A 20,070-nucleotide genomic window follows, 5' to 3' on the forward strand; every position below is an offset into this window, starting at 1 on the left:
TTTACAATACTAGTCTCTTGCCCGTTGTGGGTTGAAGGAGAAACAAAAACGCCCTCAGCAGCAAAAACACTAGGCTCCAGAACAGAACCAATTTGCGTCTTCAAGGTGAAAAGATGTCACAATAATCTGGCCTCAATGGCGCTTTTTCCATGGGGCTTAAAATCTTCTTTTGTCTTAAACCGGGCACCAGCTTTGCACAACTTGCTACCGTGCTCTCCTAGACAATTCGATCCATTAGATGACCCATTGTTAAGTGGTAAACGTGACTTAAATCGTTTTTCGTTAACGATCCCAGACCAGTCTTACATTCAAGGGCGCCCTAGAGCGTCTAATTCAAACAGTTTGCACGACCAAATATCTTTTAAATTACGACGCACCATAACTTACCAGGAATTTCATTCCCTTGTATCGTCTATAAACCCTAAAATCATAGAAAAAGAATAAGCATAAAAATAAATAAAAAAATTGAGCACTTTCCTAATGTCACACATTGCAAGAAAAGGTGTTAATTTCTTTAGCCGACTTTATTTTAAGTTTCTATTTAATGTAGTGGAAGGTCTAGAGTGTTAGTATTGGATCAATATGAATGTAAAAATAGGTGTGCGTTCATATGGCAGTACATTTTTGTTTATTTCTAATAATGCTCCCACCAAACAGCTTTGAAAAAAAGGGAAATTGGCCTTTCTCCGCCAATGTCCACTCCTCTATCTACGAAAAGTGCTCTCCGAATTAGTCAATGGTCTAGTCTCTAGTCTAGTGCCCTATTCTAGTCAAGTTGATCTAGTAGTCAGAGATAAATATATAAAGATGTTTTAGAGCATATACGTATATCGTAGAAAAGTGGTAGAGATATTGTCCAAGTTGCGTCTTTGAAAGATTTTTTACCTAAATGACAGTTGCATGAGCATATCCAGTTGATGGTGGGTAAACGTTTTCAAAAGCGTGGTTGGATATATCGGACGTTTAAATTCAGGGATAGTATCACTATGTTAAGAGCTGACTCGGTACAAGCCTATTGTTCAGCCACATCTTGAACGTTTTCCCCTCATTTGGGCTGCAATATGTTAAGAATTCATTCCACTACATAAAGCTGGGGATCGCCAAGACATGTCAAACTACAGACCGATTTGTATTCTTGATCTCTAAAATTCTGGAGAAGGTGGTGTACCAGCAGATTTTCACGCCTTTTAACAAACATCACATGACCACAAACCAATTTGGCTTCCAACCCAATCACTCGACCTTGCATACCATACACCATTTTTTGAGACAAATCTTTGAAAACGGCAAAAACTTTAAGTTTTCTTTAGCGATTTTCATTGATCTGAAGAAAGCGTTTGACACTTTAGACCACGAAATTTTACTTGCAAAAATAGAGCACTATGGGTTCAGCCACCATATTTTGTCTTGGTTACAAAATTACTTGACGGGGCGGAAACAGTGTGTCGAAGTGGACGGTCATGTTTCTGGGTTGGTTCCAGTCACTGATTGATTCGTGTACCCTTTTCTTCCCCACCACGCCCACAGATTAGTCAGCAGTGGCGTTCCTCAGGGAATTATAGTAGGCCCACTGTTATTTCTCATCTATTCCTTCCTGTGGCCACATTGTTTAAAACAACTATGTTTGCCGACGATACAACCCTTCAATACTTCGGTAACGACCTTAAGGATATGGGGGTAGAGTGTAATCATTTGTTTGGTAACTTGGCGAAATGGTTTGAATGTAATGGACTGGAATTGAATCTGAAAAAGACAAAGCTGATGTTGCTGAACACTTCCAGAAGAGGTGTCAATCACGATTTTGAGCTTCGGCATAACGGTCATATAGTCGAGCAGAGCGCAAAGAAGAGTTTATAAAATTTCTTGGGGTCGTTATTGACGATAAGATGTCCTGGAAGGGTCATGTTTTAGAATTATCTAAAGGGGTAAGGCAGACCTTGTTCACCTTATTCTTGTCGAAAAACGCTTTGCCCCCGAACATCCGACTAGTATTATATAATGCACTCATCAAGAGCAAACTTGAGTATTGTCTTGAGTTTTTTAGCCACGCTGCATCAATTAACAAATTACTTACACTACAGAAGAAGGCTTTAAGGTGGATAGTTATGTCAAAGAGAAATGCTCACACGGGTGCTTACTTCAAAAAACTTAATGTCCTCAAAGTTACTGAAATGGGCATAGCCTAACGGTTAAGCTACGTATTTCGCTGCCAGAGAGACCTCATTCCCAAGAGTGTGAGCAATTTCAATCTCAAAATGCAGAGGGGAGGGATTCTTCATGCAGCTTTGCCATTAGTTCGACAAGCTTGGCAACAAAAACTGCCAGACTTCTGTTTTGCTCAAACTTGGAATTTATTTCACACCGAACATCAAATCAAAAATGACCTACAAATGACCCTGAGGCAGTGGACTGGGTATGTGAGAGAGAAAATAGTTAGCTCTTATTCGACGACATGTAAAATTTAAGACTGCTTTATTTGCCAATAACCCGGGGCCTTTGCTGAAGTTGGAGTACTTTCCAAGGATGAAATTTGCCCCTGTTGAGGCCACTTCATATATATATATATAGCCCTCGAGAACCCGGGCTAGTTCCAACAATAAGAGCCCTTATTTGCAACGTCACACGGCCCAAGAAAAATAGGAAGAGGCACGGTGGGCACTGTAGATAGCTAAATAAACTGCTCTTGCCTTGCCTTGCCTTGAACGCAATTTCGTTTTCGGACATTATGTAACCCGGGTCACTAATTATAAATAAGATGTTGATAGAATTAGCCAAAAACGACACAAACGCATTATAATGCAATAACAAGAAATTGCCCGAATCGGCCTTTTATTTGGTAGAGGCTGGATGTCAAAGCGCCCTCTGAAGTGCAGAACGTAAAACATATTTCGTGCAGTGTCAGGGGGCTATTAGTCAAAAACAACACAAACACATTTTAATTCAATAAAAAGTAATAGGCCCAATCGGCCCTTTTCTCGGTAGAGGCTGATTGACAAAGCGCCCTCTAAAGTGCAGAACGTAAACCGTATTTCGTGCTATGCTGCACAAGGGGGCTATGAAGTCCACTTCTCTTCTTTCTTGAGAGGCTCCTTCAATGTTTAATTTGCTACCCGCGAATATTCGGAGGGAGTATGCAGGCATTGATCTTGTGCCCGAGTTTCAGTCAGATTTGCACAAGTTTTTGATCAAGTTTCTAATCAGCTCTACATTAAGGGCTAGCCTATGGTTCAGATATTACGTGAATATCAGATGCAAAGGATAAGCCGGTTCTCAATGGAGAACCAGTATGGCTTCACATCTTTTTAGAACTGGCAAAGATGGTTCCAAAACCACCAATATTTGAAGAAAAAAAAATTGCTCTTAGGGTAGAGTTGTATATTTTTGCATTTTTGAACATAAGCATAACATAGGAACATAGCAGCAAGTCACATTAAGGCTATTATATAATTAATCCATGAATTGAAAATAGATTCAAGAAGCTAGGCAGGATCGGCTGAGAGCAGGATTTCAACTGAAGCCCTTTCTAAGAGATTTGACCCATCAGATCATCCATATCGACTCCGCGATTGCTGGTAATATTTGTGTTAGCCCTGCGGATATGTAGCTTGGAGCTCTCGGTGGACTCGTCCGTCTCAGGTCCTAAAGCCCAAACTTCAATGTGCGAGATTTCAAATTCTTCAGCCATGATTGGTGGCAAGTCGAATGTATCCACGTCTTCGTGGTAAGATCCAGATTCCAAGGAAGTGCTGATAGAGAGACCATGACGGCCAACCCGGCCGCCCAATCCGAGGCCTTCGTCGCGCGAGCAGTACATGATGTTATCGTCTTTGCCAGTGGAGTAGAACACTGCCATCTTGGGCTTCAATGAGAATATAAACGAATCTCCGTTGCCCATCCAGCCACCTTGGGAGTCCGACCAGCTCGTGGAGGTAAAGGCACCGAACACATTTCCATTGCTTTCTTGAATAATGATCAAGGTGGGGCCCTTCAGCGCAATTAAGTCGAAGAACTCGTCAAAATCTTGGGCGTTGGTTTTGGTTGAGTAACAAAATCGCCATTCCTTGCGAAGATCAAGCAGAATCTTATTGTTCAGGAAGAGAATGGAAGCTTTATCGAGAATGGAGCAGTCCTCTTTGAAGCCTTTGGGGATGGGGATCACGGGCGTGGGATCATCCACTAGACGGTTCTCGTCATCGTCATCTCGAGTATCAAAGATATCATCAAACACATCCTTCTGCATTTTACCAATTTCGGGGTGATCATCGAACCAACCCTTGATTCCCTCTTTGCCTTGCGGGTTAGGCTTGTCACCCGGATCTTCGTCAATCACGTCCTTGGCCTTTTTACCCGGGAAAATTAGGTCACGGACCATGGCCATGGCCCAACTGGTCAGATCGCCATTGCCCTTGGCGCCAGCCGAGCCCCAATCTTGCAGGGCGGGATTCTTTCCCGATTGTGTTGAAAAAAAAGACTTGGCAAGACCGATGATAACTTGAAGGATATTATTAGTAGAGCCCGTTCCGCCTCCCCCACCCCCTGCCGCATTCATGATCAAGCTAAGAAATCCTTCCACGCCAGCTCCACCTGATCCTCCGCCTCCCTTAGTCAGACTGGCCACTGTCTGTATGAGGCTACCGATATCGAACCCGCCGCCAGAGGCTCCTCCTCCGCCTCCCCCTCCACCCCCGCCTCCGCCAGAGATCATGCTGATCACACTGCCAACCAAAGCTGGGTCCAATCCCTTCTTGCTGACGGTCTGCTCCATGACCACTGGATCGCCCCCCACATCTCCGAAGAGACTCATGAGGTGCTCTTGTTGGCCTCCGGTGAAGGAGTTCAACATGCCGTCCATTTTCTCGTCCAGCCGGAGGTGAGCGAAGCCCGCATCCACTGCTCCATCAACCAAATTACCGGCATCTTCGCCGCCATATTTGGTGGCCAAGTCTTTGGTCGACTTCTTGAAGAACCTCTTGAAGAAGGATCCGAATGGCATTGCAAGTCTGGGTCCCTTTTCTCCGCGTCCTTATCTCTGGTTCCTCCCTAAGCTTGGAAGAGATGCCGATGGCAATGTGTGTGCAGCTGCAACAGAGCAATGAACCAAGCAGGCAACCACGCCCTCTTTAATGTGACTTCATACACGAGCCAAAATCTGGGGAAAGGTTCCAAAGAGCCCCAGAATCCCTCTTGAAGTTAATTCCAGGCGCCCAAAGGCCTGACAATCTCAATAACACGGGTTAAGTCTCACTTAATATTGTGAGGATTTACTTTTCCAGTTGTTCGGTGGCTGGATGCACTTACTGGAATTTGCTTGGCAAGCCAGCACCAAGGTAAGTCCCACAGATGTCTGAATACAGGCAAGCAAAGCAAGCAAGCAAGCAAGCAAGCAAAGCAACTCAGCCAAGCTAGGAACGCTCTCTGTTCATGGCTAGTTGTCGTCAAGCCAAAAACGATCGTTCTCCCTTCAGCCACGCTGAGCCAGCTTGGCCATGTTGGTGTACTTTAAAGCTTTATATGAAGGGCGAGAAGGCGATTGTTCATGCACAATCTACATATGGAATAAGAACATAGCATGGATTCTCCGTTGAGATGAAGTTTCAGATGATTCAGACTATTCTTGTGACTAAAACTAAAATAAAAATGGAATAGGAAGATATTGAACGCTATTTCTCCGGAAATTTCTTGGAGCATTTTTCAATCGGATATCCAGATTGATCTGCAGTGATCCTCTCTTTCAGCGCATTATGGATTGTTTGAAAGAAGATAACCCTTGAATCATATACTTTGTTTCATTCAGGGCTTTTCGATCCCAACGTTCGGTACACGAGGTTCAATATGTGTTCACGTTCGTGGTTCGTGGATGTGCTTTTCACACACATGCCCTCCATACTTTATATGGCATACTTGTCAGTGCTCAGCTATGCACCCCAAGATATATATGAGAAACACCGTCCAGGGCAATTGAAGTACACGTTGAATATGTACGGTTGACTCGGAATGGAATATCAGATCCTTTTGGAGCAATCTGCTGGATTCAGGAATTGAAACCGACGTGTCCAGCCTATAGCACACTTGACTTGACGGGTTATACGGAGCCAGCTTCCGATTAGGATCACAAACAAAATACGCTCTTGCGCTTTAGAAAAAAAATCCAGTGAAAAAGTGAAGCCCCCCCCCTTTTAAACTCTCACTGGAAAAATCATTCATAGGAAGACAAGTTCGCATGTGCATATTTGTATTGCGTAATCAGATGGGCTAGATCGACTCGTTAATAGCTGATTCTTATTTATTTCTTCTTCCACGCCTTCCACAGACTTGATTGCATTGCTCAGTCATGTTTTTGGCAAGGAATTATTGTTCAGGTCTGATGACTTCAAAAGTAAAGTCATCTTGAGAAGTATCTGACGTACATTAGCGCCATTAGATTGAAATATGCACAGATTCTATCTCACCTATTTTGGATCAATGCCAAAAAACTTTGTTGTGTTTTATTAGTTCAACCAAAATAACTTGGTTTTTCGTAACAATGTCCTTCTACGACCTCAAAAACGACGATCCCTTCTTGGGCCGATGTTTGATAGCCAAGGATGACATTCCCGAGGCCCAAATTGTCATCGAAGAACGGCCAATCGGTAATGAGAGCTAGTGGTATGTAATGTGCATGTGCATTTCAAGAATCGACAATCATTTGATTTGCTTAGTCCATGGTTTGGCAAGAGAGTCTGATTTGGCGTGCTTCGGATGCTATTCCCCTTTGGATGAGGATGACCCAGACGCCTGTGAAAAATGCGGCCTACCAATGTGCTCAAACGTGGATCTTTGCCAAAGCAATGCGGTTCACCAAGCCGAATGTGATATACTACAGCACGCCGGTCGAGCTATTAGTTTGACCCTCCTAGACGATCTAGCCATTCTCCATGACGTGGTACTGGTCATTCGTTTGCTCTCGTTGAGACAGGATTCCTGTTCATCAGATTGGCAGGCCGTGGCTGGAATGGAGTCCCATTTAGAGCAAAGATCCCAGGTTCCACATATCCAAGAGCGTGTGGGCAAGATCAAGAACATTCTCCTGAATGATTTAGCTCTACAGGGGACGGCTCCTGAGGAGATTGTCCACCTTTGTGGCGTGCTGGATGTGAACTCGTTTGAATTGCCTTCCCCGCATGGCACTGTTCAGGCTCTATTCAAAGTTACTTCATTTATGGAACACAATTGCGTTCCAAATATGCACAAGTCATTCCTCAATGGGTTTTCCATTATCCTGCGAGCAGCCAAGTTCATTCCAAAGGGCTCTCACCTCAGCCTCACCTACACGGACTCATTTTGGACAACCATGGATCGAAGAAACTTTCTTCTGGAGACCAAACATTTCGAGTGTGAATGTACTCGATGTGCAGATCCGTCAGAGCTGGGAACACATTTGAGCACCCTCAAGTGCCCTAAATGTCCCGTGGGGAACTTCATGCCCGAGGATCCATTGGATTCCACCTCTGATTGGTCCTGCGACGCTTGTCTTAGCGTGCTTCCCTCAAATTATGCTCAAAACCTATTGCAACAAGTGAACGAGACCTTATCGTTATTAGAGTCGGCTGATCCCGATCCAGAGCAATGCGAAAAGTTTCTGCTGATTCATTCCCGGGTTCTGCATCCCAACCATGCCATCATGGTCGATGTTAGCCATACTTTGGTCCATCTACTTGGCCATTGGCCCGGATACCTTATGGCAGATCTAACCGAGAGACAAATGCAAATGAAGGAGGATTTGGCCCGAAACCTGCTCCGAATAGCCGAGAAACTTTTGCCAGGTACAGTACGCCTAGCTTGTTCGACCCTCAAGATGGATCAAACGCTCATCAATGGCTATGCCATTTCAGGGATATCGCGATTGAGGAGCACGACCCTGTATCAGTTGTATTTGGTTCTCCAACAACGAGCGTACAATTGGATGAAATCAGGAAACCGTAATCATCGAGACATTGTTGGCGCTTTCGCGGTAAGTTGATCATATCGTATAGAATGAATGAATGATCAATTTGATTTTCCATTCTTTTAGGTGGCCAAAACCAGTTTGTTGCAATGCATTGCAATGCTGGAGTATGAATCTGAGGGATCGCCAGAGTTTAGTTTGCTTGCAACGGCCAACGATGATTTATTGAGCTTGGAAGAATTTTTGGCACAGGCACAAATAAATTGATTCGTTTAAAAGTGAACATGAATAAACGTGTTGTTCTGCACGTTAGCAAAAATGGTGGTTGCCTTTATCTTCAATCCAACACCTCCAAGGGGCCAAAAAGGTAGCTTGAAGGAAGATCCGCCTCAGAGTTTCCAATGAAATCAGAATAGAGTTCTTGATAACGTGTAAGGGAGATACCTCCGTTCTTTAAATCTTCCTCCTGCAAATAAGATGATAAATTAGCTTGGTATTGAATGGATAAGAAAAATTCAGTCAATTGTTGGAGTTGAAGCAAAATATGGATTCAACCATGTTTGAAACATTGGAGATAAATATTTATAAATGGTGTACCCTAGAGCTTTTGCAAAAAATTAAATTACGTAGTGCTCAGTGAAAAGAAGTTTATACCGCATTTTCTATGTTCTCATATTCATGGGCTCATAAGCAATGGAGCTTGTCTAATGTGACTGTTGAAATATCGAAGCAATACATGTTGGGACAACGAAAAATCGAGCAATTAGAAAGGCAACCTAGGTCACCAAGAGATAAAACACGTGATATGTAAACGGTCTTTTCCCAAGTGTTCTAAATAGTACTGAAGCGTTACCGAGCAAAGTTTCTTGTAAGAGGTGTTCAAATCTTCAACCGACTTATAAGCCATTCTCTTGATACAATCGAAGCGGTATTCTTCCAATCCAATGCAGCCGTCTCCTACATACACGAAATAAGAATACAAGCCAACAACTAAATTAGAGTGCGCAAATGCGTGAACAATGATCGATTAGATCACTTACCGTCAATGTCAATGGTTCGGAACGAGCTATCAATGAAGAACTTGAAGGCCTTGGGAAAGTCAGCATATTTCTTTCCCTTGCAGGACACTTCAATGCCTCGCTTAAACTCCTCAACAGACACTTCACCATCCTGATTTCAAACCAACCCGGTCAATGAATCTCAAACAATCGTCTTGTTCTGTTCCGTATGCTACATGTACCTTATTAAAGTCGGCCAAATCGGAGATTTCGTTCCACAAGTTCATCATGATATCGAGGTTCTTCTGGTAGCGATCTTCGCACCATTGACCTTTGCCTTCTATGAGTGTGTTCCTCACCGCCAGACATTGGAAATCGTTTCGATCGAGATAACCATTGTTATCAGTGTCGTACATGAAGCGAACGATGAATTTGACACGGTTGGACCACGCGTACGCCATCTGAAAAAAGGCATATCGCTCTTAGTTCTTGCCGGCCTTTGATTCATTTCAAAGAAGTATTAGTGACTTGACCTACCCTAAGAAGTGTTGATTGAAGGGATTGTAGTTGTGTAAGAGACCCGAGAGGAATGATCAAAGGAGCTCTGACAAACTGAGAGTAAAGAGTAAAGGACAAAGCGATTTGCCACCCGCAGTTCAATCGCAATCCAAGGAAGCGCATCAACAGCTCATCTCATAGCCTCGAAGTGCCTCCAACAATCCAGAAAGTAGCCAGATCAAAGCTAAATTTCCTTGTCCGCTTTTTTGCTCGCGAAAAGACTCACACAGGAGCCAGTTCTTTTTCTGTACAAATCCGCGAAAGTTGACAAACTGTACCGTGTACTGTTAAGAGATGCATTTCTATTGTGACTAATGAATCTCCGTGAAATGCATGGGCCATGAATCCGAGACGCTAGAAGTCCCAAAGCGTGGGAAACATGGACAAGTTTTTTTTATTATTATCTCGTAAGCAAATTGTCCCCTCAACATCAATTCAAGAATCAAAAGAAACAGTTGAAAGCAATAGGTCTACTGTTGGATTCGATATTTGGATCTTGAAATATCAAACGTTAACCCGTCGCATTTTGAAGGTTACAAAACAAACGAGTAAGGGTTCTTGAAATTAGGCAATGTAAGTACGTTTTTGAGTCGTTGAAATCGTTTCCAGTTGATGTTATTTTGGTTTAATCCAATTACCCAGGGTAAATCTTAGGCAGAAAATCGGACGTATGAGAAGATACAAGTGGACACTTACTTTTAGGTTGGGTAAATGGGGACTGTCTGTAGTGCTAGATCTCAATTCCGTTTGCATTTTCTGTAATCTCTCTTCTATTAGTTGTTGGATTTCCTTTTCGGTTAAATGTATGATGTCAGTAAAATATTCTGGTTTTGATTAAGCTTGCAAGAATAGTTGATACTGAATTGCTAAAAGGTCTCAGTAACAATCCGCAAAGTCAAAATAGTACCATGGCAACACCTTTTTTTTTATTGTGCATTCAATTCAGTTGGTTCAGTTCTCTCCAAACATATTGGTGTACTATTTTATTTTTGTGCTAAAATAGGTCAAATCACAGTCAAAAATGTTTTCGCTCAACACTAACGCGACTGAAGTTCTCGTCTTAATCCTTTTCTTTCCTAATGTGGTCATTGCCTTTCTTTGTCTGTAATCTTTTTGTCCCTTTGTCCATTGTGCAATTCGAAGTAAAGAATCGCTTTCATTACACTCAATGAGCTTAGGATTCGCTCGCATTCACATTCACAGCCCAAAGATCACGGAAAGACCTATCTTGCTCGAATCTTTCACAAAAGGAATGTCTTGAAAAATACCTACCTGCAAGTACCATGGGGCACACACATCGCTCAAATGTGTTTGTCATAGATGAAGTCAGTTCAAACAACCCCTCACACTCACACAGTTCTTTTCAAACCTTCCGCGAAAAAAGATGGTTTCTGTTCTGCTCTCCTTAGGAGTTGTTGTATCTCTCACTATCAATATCGTTTTATCCCATCCATTGGCAATGTCGAGGAGTTGTTCATTCTCTGTTGGAACCATGGACGAATTAATAACTGCTGTAGGACAAGCGGATAATTTTGCATACATTCTTTGGCCAGGTGCCACACAAATCGCACCTGTTCATGTGGAATACGCCCTTCAGGTCCCCAGCCCGCCCATGGGACTTGAGATCAACTCATCGCCTACACTGTTTTTCGTGGATCCTCAAAGCATGTCGCTAGCCCCACTTCCGCTTCAGCCGTTCCAACCGAGCCCTTTGACGAAGACCATTGGGCCAAGAAGTGAGCAAAAGTATCTTTATTCGTTGAGATAGCAAGCACTTCAGAAGAGCAACACAATAAGATCCAATCTTGGTTGAGGACTTTACAAGTTGGTGGGTGAAAAGGATAATAAATATCTAAGTACAAAATTGACTGCTAGGCTGTTAATGTTACTGTAAACGGATCAAGAACAAGCAAATACAAGAGAGGAAAATGCCTAGAAATGATTTGATCATGGAACTAAAATAGTATGCATTGGTAATTGGTATGAACGTTCACATTTGTGATAATGAGTGATGAGGAGGAGATGTTATCATTGATTAGTTAGTTAATTAGTAATGTTTTCCCTGGTAGTAGTTGTTCCTTTAGACTCGTTATCCCACGGTGGAAATATCATTTCGACCGAAGAACTGATTTGAGTGATGCATCATTGCCTGTGATGAATGGGGTTGTGATTGCATTGGCAGTGTTGTTTGGTGACTAACATTGTTGTTGGGAGGCATTAACTCGCCTGGTGAAACGCCCTCACCGTTATGGGGAACCACTTCGATGTACTCCCGTATCAGGTTAGAAATTTGGAACGCCTGAAAAAGGAAGGGATGTGCTCGTAAAAGCAAGTGCTTAGGAATGACCTTTTCGGAGGGAAAATATGGCAGCACTGATAAATGCGGTCAGCTAGTTTGTTCAATCTGACGGATCTTACTTGGTTTGTGTTGACGATTATTTTGCTTTGCTTCTTGTCACTCCCAGTGATCAGAAGAAGGTGATTTAGTGATGGAGTGTAGTCCAAAATGGAATCGTATTCGAACGAGGTTAGAACGTTTCGAGTGCGGAACTCGAGTAAATGCACACCCCGTTGATCCACCGCCAACCAAAGAGTTTTAGGCCAATTGGAAGTGAATGATTGCTGCAAGGAGTAAGTGGTTGGTTAGATCGATGGTGTTTCTATGATTTATTCGCGCTAGTTCCATCTGTGTACACTTACGTTTACGTCGAACAATGTAGCTTTGTGTAGCGGCCAGCACTGAATCAGATTGAGGAATGCCTGTTTGGCCTCTTCAATGTTCATGCCAATCAGAGATTGGTGATGCATGGCCACGTGGTCTGATTGGACATTAACCAGGATGCGAGGGGGCAGACAATGAGATATCACTTGCCGATAGTCACCCTCCCCAGAGTCGTAGTTCCCTAGCTCAATTTGCGCTCGGAGAGCACATAGCATAACCTGAAATATGGCCCAATTTATTTGGCTCTTAGTTCGCAATTGTTGCGAGATGAAGCGATGTGTGAGGAAACTTACGGCTTCCATGTCAGTGACTGGGAATCGGTCAGATCTGAGATCGCACAAAACTTGATAATAGAGAAGTTCTTTTTCCACAGAATCGGCCAAGTCAATGTAAGTGTCCAGGAAAAGATGCTTTTTGAACAAGAACATATGGTGCCGAGATTGCTTTGAGAGTGTTCCACCTGCCGAACGGTATTTTTCCCATTTGGACATTACATCAGCCACTTTCTCATCCGGTAGAAGACTTCGTTCTTGTGTTCCCAGAACCTCGTAGATGGCGTAACCTAAACCGATTGAAATTAGATTAATTCCTTGTGCTTTGAAGGGGCGAATGTTTGTCATTCATTTGAAGACCCCCCGAACATACCCATGGCATGATCCCTCAGTCCGATTTTTGCTTTGACGAGCTTCAGCACTTCGTCTGCCGTAGCGCTTGGATCAAATTCAATGGCATGGAATTGACCATCCATGAAATGGAAGCGAGCGTAAATTGGCCTTCGATTGATGGTGCACAGGATTTCCTGCTTTGAGGGAGGCCATTGACGTCTGCGGGTTCCCAAAGTCTTGTGGAAGCACTTCAATAGGCAAAAAAACCCGGAAAAATTAGTCCATGCATTAAGGCTGTTATATTTCTGAGTTGATCGCTTACCTTCTCGGCAAATCGAGCGTATTTCCCTTCCTCCGTTACAAAATCTGCAGAGCACTTCTTCAAGTGAGCCAGAAGGTATTTCCTGACGATCTTGTCCACGGGGAGAATCACTGAACATGCCAAGGCGACTAATGACCAGTGCCTTAGATTGACCCTTGAATTAGGTTCTGGGTGATCCGTGGTCTGCTTGATCAGTTGAAGAAACAGTTCGTTCACCAAACAATCCTTTTTCATTGCTTTGTCGAGCACAGTTTGGATGAGTAGCACGTGATCTTCTTCTTCTCTATTACAAGGTGGATCGTCTGGAAAGAGAAGCAATGTTTTCAAACTTTATCCATGAAAATAACTAAAGAAAGTGGACGCTCTTTACCTTTGTTTGGTTGCAAAAGTCCGGCGTAGGTTAGAATGAGTTGGAAGACCTCGAGAGCTTGAGTTTCATCCTGCTCTACCATTTTAGCAAGAGTTTGGGTCATCCCTCCCTTAGTGAAGGCCCAATAGACGTGGGAATAGCCTTTATAGATTTCACCTTGTTCGTTGGCCAGCGCTTCGGCTCTGTATTTCTCCATTTTCTTGACACTAAGTCGTCTGAGGGTGCTTTTAAAAAAGTTGCCTGTTTCATCTGTGGGTTTCTTCAAAAGATCGCTATCCACCAAAGCCCGCCTGCATTGGACCAAATTTTGATGAAGACGCATGCGATCCTCGTTGGTGACTTGTTTGATACGTCGCCTTGGTACATCAGCCTCTCGCACCCAGTTAGCTAAAGCAGGACAATAGCTAGCGACCAAGGAGCCAATTTCAGCCTTGAAGGTTGTTTCAAAGACGTGAACTCTTTGACGTTCTTCGACGGTTTTAACCAGATTTAACGTTACGAAATTGTCGCTGGGATCCAGAAGTAGGGACTCTATATCCGCAAATGGAAATTCAAATAGCACGGCCTTGTCGTCCGGTTTGATTATGAGGAAACTAGCACAATTGATTCCTAACACGATGGAACTCCCGTAAGACCAATAGCCCTTGTAGTTTGCATTGAACATGGTGCATCCGTAGAGAGGATATTGCATGACGCAACTCAAGTACCACACTTTTGCCACGACTTCGGATTTGCCCGCGCCATAATGAAGATGGGCTTCGGATAAAATGGGAATCCATTCTCGGTCCGATAAGAATCGAGCTTGTTTGATGCGTTGAGGCAGGAACAGATCTACATCTGTGTACAATTCCAATCGACCATTTTGAGGTTCTCCCAAGGCCACTTGAGCTTGAAGACCAGCCAACTGAAGGGCCACTTTTTCCGACACTGGAAGTTCGTCACCTTTGACCACGGTATGTACTGCTTGAGCATATAAAAGGCTGACTTCAATGGGATCCGAGGGGATTTCTCGAGTGTTGCAGAAAAGACGTTTCTTGAAGATAAATCTATTCTCGGTTCCGCCCAATTGGCGTCGTTTCAGGGTTTGGGTTTTTGCATTGTGCATTGGACTGGACTTGACATTTTGACTAGGTTTAGGATTTTGTTGACTATTCCTGTAGAAGGATGAACCAAAGTGTAAGGATCGTTTTGAAGAGGAAATGACAATATGGTAACTCACATTTCCCATTGAGATATGATGTCGTAAAGGAATTGATGTTGGGGGATGTGTTCCTCTCCTTCCGGGAGCGATTGGTACAGTGCCCATCCATCCAGATTCAACAGACCTATTTTGTCTGCAATCTTCTGAAGGACCTCCATGGCCGTATCGCATGGATGAACGTCCAGTGCCTTGGTTCGTCCGTCCAAGAAGAAAAACCGACAAACGATTGTTCCTAATCGCTTCATGGCCTAGGGAATGAGAGACATGCAATCAGATGTTGATGGTTTCTATCTCATCTAGGGCTCCAGCTGTGCTAGGTTCGGCCTACAATGTACAAAAGTGGGAACGGCTTACGGTTATTTCCACGGTGGATGGGGGATTCTTTCGTGTGGCCACTTGAACATGCTTGCAGTTATCCAGGCACCACTCGACATATTGATGAATTGGATCCTCAACATCGATGTTCTTCTTCAGGAAACTCACGAAGTATTTGAAGAACGATTTGCTGGGCGGGAAGGCCACAACGACGAGACAAAGTAACAGCCAAAGACGATCGATTTGTTCTTGATTGGGATTGTTGTTGAGCTGTCGGACGCATTGCACGTAAATCTCGTCGCGGAGTTCCTCGCGCTCAATGCCATTTTTGATGATGGTTTGAATGAGATTGACATCGGTGTCGTTCTTATAATCTCCACGACTGTACTTGCACAAATCTTTGAAGATGGTGCACGCGATTGAAACGTTTTCAGGATCGAACATGTGAATATGTGAGTTTGGAATTGAGGTGCCTTTGTAATACTTAATCATGTCGGTTTTCTTCAAGAATTCCATGGTTTTGCTCCGCTTCAATGTACCCACAATTGTTCCTTGTGGGGACTTCTCGTGGTCGTTGAAGAAATTCTCGGCGAATTCGAGAAGCTCAAATTCCTCGTCAAGATTCTCTTTTTCCACTTCAGCTTGAATATTTTGCTCCTGGATCTTTTCAAGGCCTCGTTGTACACGTTGCAATTTCCGAGCCTCTCTCTCGGGATCTAGATTGGTACCTTTTCGAGGTGATTGAGGAGCAATTGGCTGCTGAGAATGTTGCGTGGCCATTAAGCCAGTGTGATACATTTTAGGAGCACCTTGGCTCTTCGAGGCCAAATGATTTGGCAGGAAGGAAGTCTGGTAGTCGGAATGCTTCACTGGAACATGCTCTTGAATGGATGGAGCAGGTGCTCCCAATGGCTCGGGGCGGGGTTTGATGGATTCATAAATCGGTTCCTTCGGCTTCTTCAGTTTAGCTTTGAGTGGGTTGCGCACTTCCTGGCTCAGATGAGGTGTGTTGAATGCATAACCGTTTTGAATTGGAGGCGGCGGAGGTGGACCTTCAGGTTCTGGAAGCGATGGCTTGCCCATGGTCATGCTATTAGTTGGAGGAGTGCCACTAATCATTGGAGGTGGGAGTGGGGGTGGCGAATGCTCTCGAGGAGGTGGGGGCGGATCGTCATCGTCATCGTCGTCCATTAAAGGAGGAGGAAGAGGGGAGGGTATCGCGTGCTCGTCGTCCTTGATACTAAACTGATCGAACTCGTTCTGGAGATCGCTCATTTGGCGGTCGATTTCATCCAAAATGGACGTTTTGTCTCCAGTTTCGACGCTACCCGTAGTGATTGATTCGGACACAACTGATTCAGATCTCAGAGAGTCGGGGACTTCACCCGAGAGGAAGTTGAATAATTGGTCCAAGTCCACGTTATCAGGGTTGATCCCATCACAAAGTTTGGGATTCAGTTGATCTGCCAACTGAGACAGTTTCTTCATCTCCTTATCGGCATCTCTGTTTAAAAGATTGGATTGGGGAAAATTTGCACAAACAGAAAAAAAACCATGTCAACTTACGATTGATTCATATCGGCCAAACATGCAAAACTCATCTTCCGGTCCAACATCTTTTCCTCGTCGTCAGTGCTATCTTGAGCCTCTTGGAGAAGTCGTTCCCCTTCCCTCTTTCTTCGCTCCTCTTCTAATTTCTCCTTCCTTCTACGCTCCTCTTCGACGCGTTTGGCCTCTCGAAGTGCTGCGGCTACTTCACGGGCAAACATGCCCCGCAAGTGGGATTGAATGACAAGGGCAGCTCGCCTCTTCTTCAGGAAGATGATTCTAGATCGCCAAGCCAAGAACGATTCTTGGATTTTCAACGTGGCTTGTCGGATCTCGATGTATTTTCTCCGCTCCTTAAAGCCTTTGAACCTTTTCTGTATCACGACTGAAGATTGGTTGATCAAGCAAATCCTTCTATCTTCCAAAGGTTCGTGGGCGGCAGTCCGTAGAAACACTTTCGTCTTTCCAATTTGCCATTCAGTCTTGGGCAGTCCTTGAGTATCCATTATAGCCCTGTAAAAAAGATACCAAAGTCAAATTAAGCAAAGGGAGGACCAATCGTTAGATGGATTTGAACTTACTTAAGGGCGCTAGTGGCGTCCTTTAAGGTCAATTTTCGACCCATCAAACATTTGTATTTGAATACAAAATCCTCAAAAGAGTAATGAATTGGAAACCCTTGTTTTCGAATTCGAATGATTTCAAGCATGCCAAGATACTTAAGTTGATCCAGAACGAGCGCTTCATTGAAGTTATTGGGACCTTTGATCATATTTGGTTTGATACACCTCACGTACCTAAAATTCCACCGAAATCAAGTTAGTATGGGACTTTGAATACGTCTCTGTCGAAGCTTACCAAGGATTGGTGGACTCGAGAACATCGACAAGCACTTGAAGTTGAAGTCGAAAGGAGTCACTGACAGTTGGTTTGGCTTTGTTGGTCATGGTCCGCTTCACCGTTCCTTTGGAAAGACTTCCGTCTCCCTTATTGATGTTGCTGCCCAGTTGAACCACTTTGCTCATAAGGTCCTGAAAAGTTACTCTTGATCACAAGAGTTTCATGGATTTCAGTCAACTTCTCCCGAGTTTACCTTGTATTCACAAATCTCTTGGATGAAAGTTTTGGAAGACTTCTCCAGGAAATCGAAGAACACGTCCTGTTGGGTATCGCGGTTCTTGTCCACGAAACCTACCACCGTATAGGTCACTTTGCCCGCATAGTGCTTGATTCCAAATTCCTTGTCCCAATTCCGTCGATCATCTCCTTTCACATAATCTCTGTGGCTATCAAACTCGGCATGAATGTTGGTCAAGTAGGCTGCGTCACACCCCTACAAGCATAAAAAGACACATTAAACAATCTTGTTGATCAGATTGAGAAATCTGAATTACCCCTGGCATGTGACATTGTTCAGCTAGGAGCTTGAGAACACAACGTGGGGGTTTTTCGATCAACTCCAGACATCTTGTATTATCGGTAAAGGTGATATGCGAAAACTTGATCTCTTCTTGACGGTACTGAAAAGGAAGGGAGTCAATTGTATTTACCTGTGAAAAATTGATATCTTCTGCTTCCATTTCCATAGCTCAAACTTACGGTCTCTTGTTCGATAGCAAATACGTAGTGATTGAAGAATTTGTGGAGTTTCTCATTGGTATAGTTGATGCAGAGTTGCTCAAACGAGTTCGTTTGAAAGTTTTCGAACCCAAAGATGTCCAGAATGCCGATAAATTGAGTCATATCTTTGCCTGAAATGAGTAAGCTCCAAAATGTCAGAAACAGATTTTGAGCAACCTTATTTTTAAGGGCATACCAGGATTGGTGCACTTGTTGATGTGATTCACCAACCAAGCAAAGGTTCTGGAATACAGCGCCTTGGCCATAGCGTGGCGGTTTTCTTTGGCCTCATTGTATTTTAAGGGTATTTCCGTCACGTTTCCTCGGATGTTAATTTGACGGCAAAGAACAACTTGAGTGAGATCTTGAGACTCCAGCCCAAGAAGATTGGCAATGGTTTCGATATAATCTTTGTCTTTGAGAGATAAGGCTGCAGTCTCGTCTTCGGAATCCTGGAAGGCGGAAGTTGTTGAAATATGGCCAACCATTAAATAGAGCCGATCTATGTTAGAATAATACTTGAAATTCAAGGTTCCCAAGCCATAGAATGGCAGAAACGGCAGAGAAAATATCGTCAATGACCGGGGCTGGAATCTGAACCACTTCAAAGGCCAGGCGCAGGCCATCGAATTTAACGGCATCGTCCACACCCTCCAATGTTGTGCAACCAGATTGGTTCAGATAGGCATATTCCGAGGGTGATTTCAAGAAGTATTTCTGCGCTAGTTCTTTGTCTCTCTGAAAATGAAGTGAGCTCAACTAGTCAATGAACGTTAGAGTAGTGAGTGATATGGATAAGATGGCGAATCTTACTTGGGCTGCTGCAATCAATTGGTAGAAAATGTGGTAGTTCCGTTCATGTCCCGCTTGAGTGGTGATTCGCGATTGTTCCAAAAGATAGTCTTGGATCACGCAGCCTCGTATCTTGTACTTGGGATCAAAGCACACTTGCATGAAACGACCGAATCGTGAGGAGTTGTCATTCCGGATGGTTTTTGCATTGCCTAAATATCATCGTTTCAATATGAGACTGTAGCCTTGTTATCATTCATATGGCAGCTCTCACCGAAGGCCTCCAAGATAGTATTGGCCTCCAAAATTTGTTGTTGGACCCAAGTCGAGATGTTGGCAGTGACTGAGCACAGGTATTCCAGAATGAATTTGGTTGACTCGGTTTTTCCCGCTCCGGATTCGCCGGAAATGACTAGGCTCTGATTGATGCTTTCGTTTTGAAGGGACTTGTAGGCCGATTCGGCCAGGGCGAACACATGGGGTGGAAGAGCGCCCAGTTTTTGCCCATGATAGCGGAAGACATATTCCTAGAAACCCAAATCAAGTTCCAGAGCATGGCAAATATTTAAGCATCCATCTACTGTTGTGAAGTTTACCGAGTCATATATGCAAAGCTCCTTGTAGGGATTGACGGCGACAAGTATTGAACCGGTATAGGTCTAAGGATATGAGGAAACATATTAATATTCTTAAGAAGAATTCCAAATCCATGTGGGAGGGGTGTCTCGAAGAATTCTAAGTGACCGTGACCCCCGGCAAGAACCTTGGGATGGCTCATTCCAAGATGAGTCATCCCGGGTTATCCTTTTGAAAATATGAATCAATTCAAGACTTCCGCTACTCACATAAATTTCATCACGTTGATAACGAATTTGGAGGTTCTTGTTAATCCCAAACTCATCAATATCCGAGATTACTGTCATATCAGGTACGCCATGCTCGGGTTTGGAACCTAGAACATTGAAATCTAATCTTAGAGTCATCCTGTGCGGAATGATCCATGAGCCAATGAAAGCAAGCCGATCGATAACAAAGTAAAACAAAACAACACTCACTCACTCACTCATTCATTCACTCATCGAGGATTTTTTGTTT

General features: G+C 43.7%; 4 protein-coding genes across 5 annotated transcripts in view; 1 reads left to right on the plus strand and 3 right to left on the minus strand.

Moving 5' to 3' along the window:
• Positions 1–3,360: 3,360 nt before the first annotated feature.
• On the minus strand, positions 3,361–5,367 carry LOC131884341 (calpain clp-1-like). Its single transcript, XM_059232085.1, has one exon. The coding sequence runs from the start codon at positions 4,991–4,993 to the stop codon at positions 3,524–3,526; it is 1,470 nt and encodes a 489-aa protein (XP_059088068.1). The 5' UTR covers positions 4,994–5,367; the 3' UTR covers positions 3,361–3,523.
• Positions 5,368–5,727: 360 nt separating this feature from the next.
• LOC131884340 (SET domain-containing protein SmydA-8-like) lies at positions 5,728–8,386 on the plus strand. The gene is made up of 4 exons (XM_059232084.1): positions 5,728–6,629; positions 6,699–7,802; positions 7,872–7,990; positions 8,051–8,386. The coding sequence occupies exons 1-4, from the start codon at positions 6,524–6,526 to the stop codon at positions 8,189–8,191; spliced, it is 1,470 nt and encodes a 489-aa protein (XP_059088067.1). The 5' UTR covers positions 5,728–6,523; the 3' UTR covers positions 8,192–8,386.
• LOC131884342 (sarcoplasmic calcium-binding protein, beta chain-like) lies at positions 8,117–9,620 on the minus strand. The gene is made up of 5 exons (XM_059232086.1): positions 9,460–9,620; positions 9,165–9,383; positions 8,965–9,094; positions 8,778–8,881; positions 8,117–8,390 (listed from the first exon to the last, which is right to left on the minus strand). Exons 1-5 carry the CDS (start codon positions 9,601–9,603, stop codon positions 8,262–8,264), a joined length of 726 nt encoding a protein of 241 aa, XP_059088069.1. The 5' UTR covers positions 9,604–9,620; the 3' UTR covers positions 8,117–8,261.
• Positions 9,621–11,217: 1,597 nt separating this feature from the next.
• LOC131884339 (unconventional myosin-X-like) overlaps positions 11,218–20,070 on the minus strand; it is a 9,193-nt gene continuing 340 nt past the window's right edge. The window contains exons 2-22 of one of the 2 annotated variants that reach the window (XM_059232083.1): positions 19,821–19,927; positions 19,572–19,634; positions 19,250–19,502; positions 18,997–19,187; positions 18,703–18,921; positions 18,380–18,635; positions 18,163–18,314; positions 17,958–18,083; positions 17,657–17,896; positions 17,422–17,594; positions 17,145–17,360; positions 16,582–17,076; positions 15,055–16,519; positions 14,719–14,948; positions 13,500–14,653; positions 13,130–13,431; positions 12,848–13,055; positions 12,496–12,764; positions 12,181–12,420; positions 11,899–12,102; positions 11,218–11,779 (exon numbers count right to left, since the gene is read on the minus strand). In XM_059232083.1, coding sequence (XP_059088066.1) covers positions 11,570–11,779; positions 11,899–12,102; positions 12,181–12,420; positions 12,496–12,764; positions 12,848–13,055; positions 13,130–13,431; positions 13,500–14,653; positions 14,719–14,948; positions 15,055–16,519; positions 16,582–17,076; positions 17,145–17,360; positions 17,422–17,594; positions 17,657–17,896; positions 17,958–18,083; positions 18,163–18,314; positions 18,380–18,635; positions 18,703–18,921; positions 18,997–19,187; positions 19,250–19,502; positions 19,572–19,634; positions 19,821–19,927 — 6,773 coding nt within the window. In that variant the 3' untranslated portion in view covers positions 11,218–11,569. Of the gene's footprint in view, positions 11,780–11,898; positions 12,103–12,180; positions 12,765–12,847; positions 13,056–13,129; positions 13,432–13,499; positions 14,654–14,718; positions 14,949–15,054; positions 16,520–16,581; positions 17,077–17,144; positions 17,361–17,421; positions 17,595–17,656; positions 17,897–17,957; positions 18,084–18,162; positions 18,315–18,379; positions 18,636–18,702; positions 18,922–18,996; positions 19,188–19,249; positions 19,503–19,571; positions 19,635–19,820; positions 19,928–20,070 lie in introns of both variants that reach the window. The other variant, XM_059232082.1, reaches the window with a different exon arrangement.

This window comes from Tigriopus californicus, chromosome 7 (genome assembly GCF_007210705.1).
Source record: "Tigriopus californicus strain San Diego chromosome 7, Tcal_SD_v2.1, whole genome shotgun sequence".
NCBI lineage: Eukaryota > Metazoa > Arthropoda > Copepoda > Harpacticoida > Harpacticidae > Tigriopus > Tigriopus californicus.

Coding starts and splice junctions, on each gene's coding strand:
- LOC131884341 (XM_059232085.1), bottom strand. CDS start 4,993: ATGCCATTCGGATCCTTCTTCAAGAGGTTCTTCAAGAAGTCGACCAAA.
- LOC131884340 (XM_059232084.1), top strand. CDS start 6,524: ATGTCCTTCTACGACCTCAAAAACGACGATCCCTTCTTGGGCCGATGT. Junction 7,803..7,871: donor AGCCGAGAAACTTTTGCCAG/GTACAGTACGCC, acceptor ATGCCATTTCAG/GGATATCGCGATTGAGGAGC. Junction 7,991..8,050: donor ACATTGTTGGCGCTTTCGCG/GTAAGTTGATCA, acceptor CCATTCTTTTAG/GTGGCCAAAACCAGTTTGTT.
- LOC131884342 (XM_059232086.1), bottom strand. CDS start 9,603: ATGCGCTTCCTTGGATTGCGATTGAACTGCGGGTGGCAAATCGCTTTG. Junction 9,095..9,164: donor ATTTGGCCGACTTTAATAAG/GTACATGTAGCA, acceptor GTTTGAAATCAG/GATGGTGAAGTGTCTGTTGA. Junction 8,882..8,964: donor CCGAACCATTGACATTGACG/GTAAGTGATCTA, acceptor TCGTGTATGTAG/GAGACGGCTGCATTGGATTG.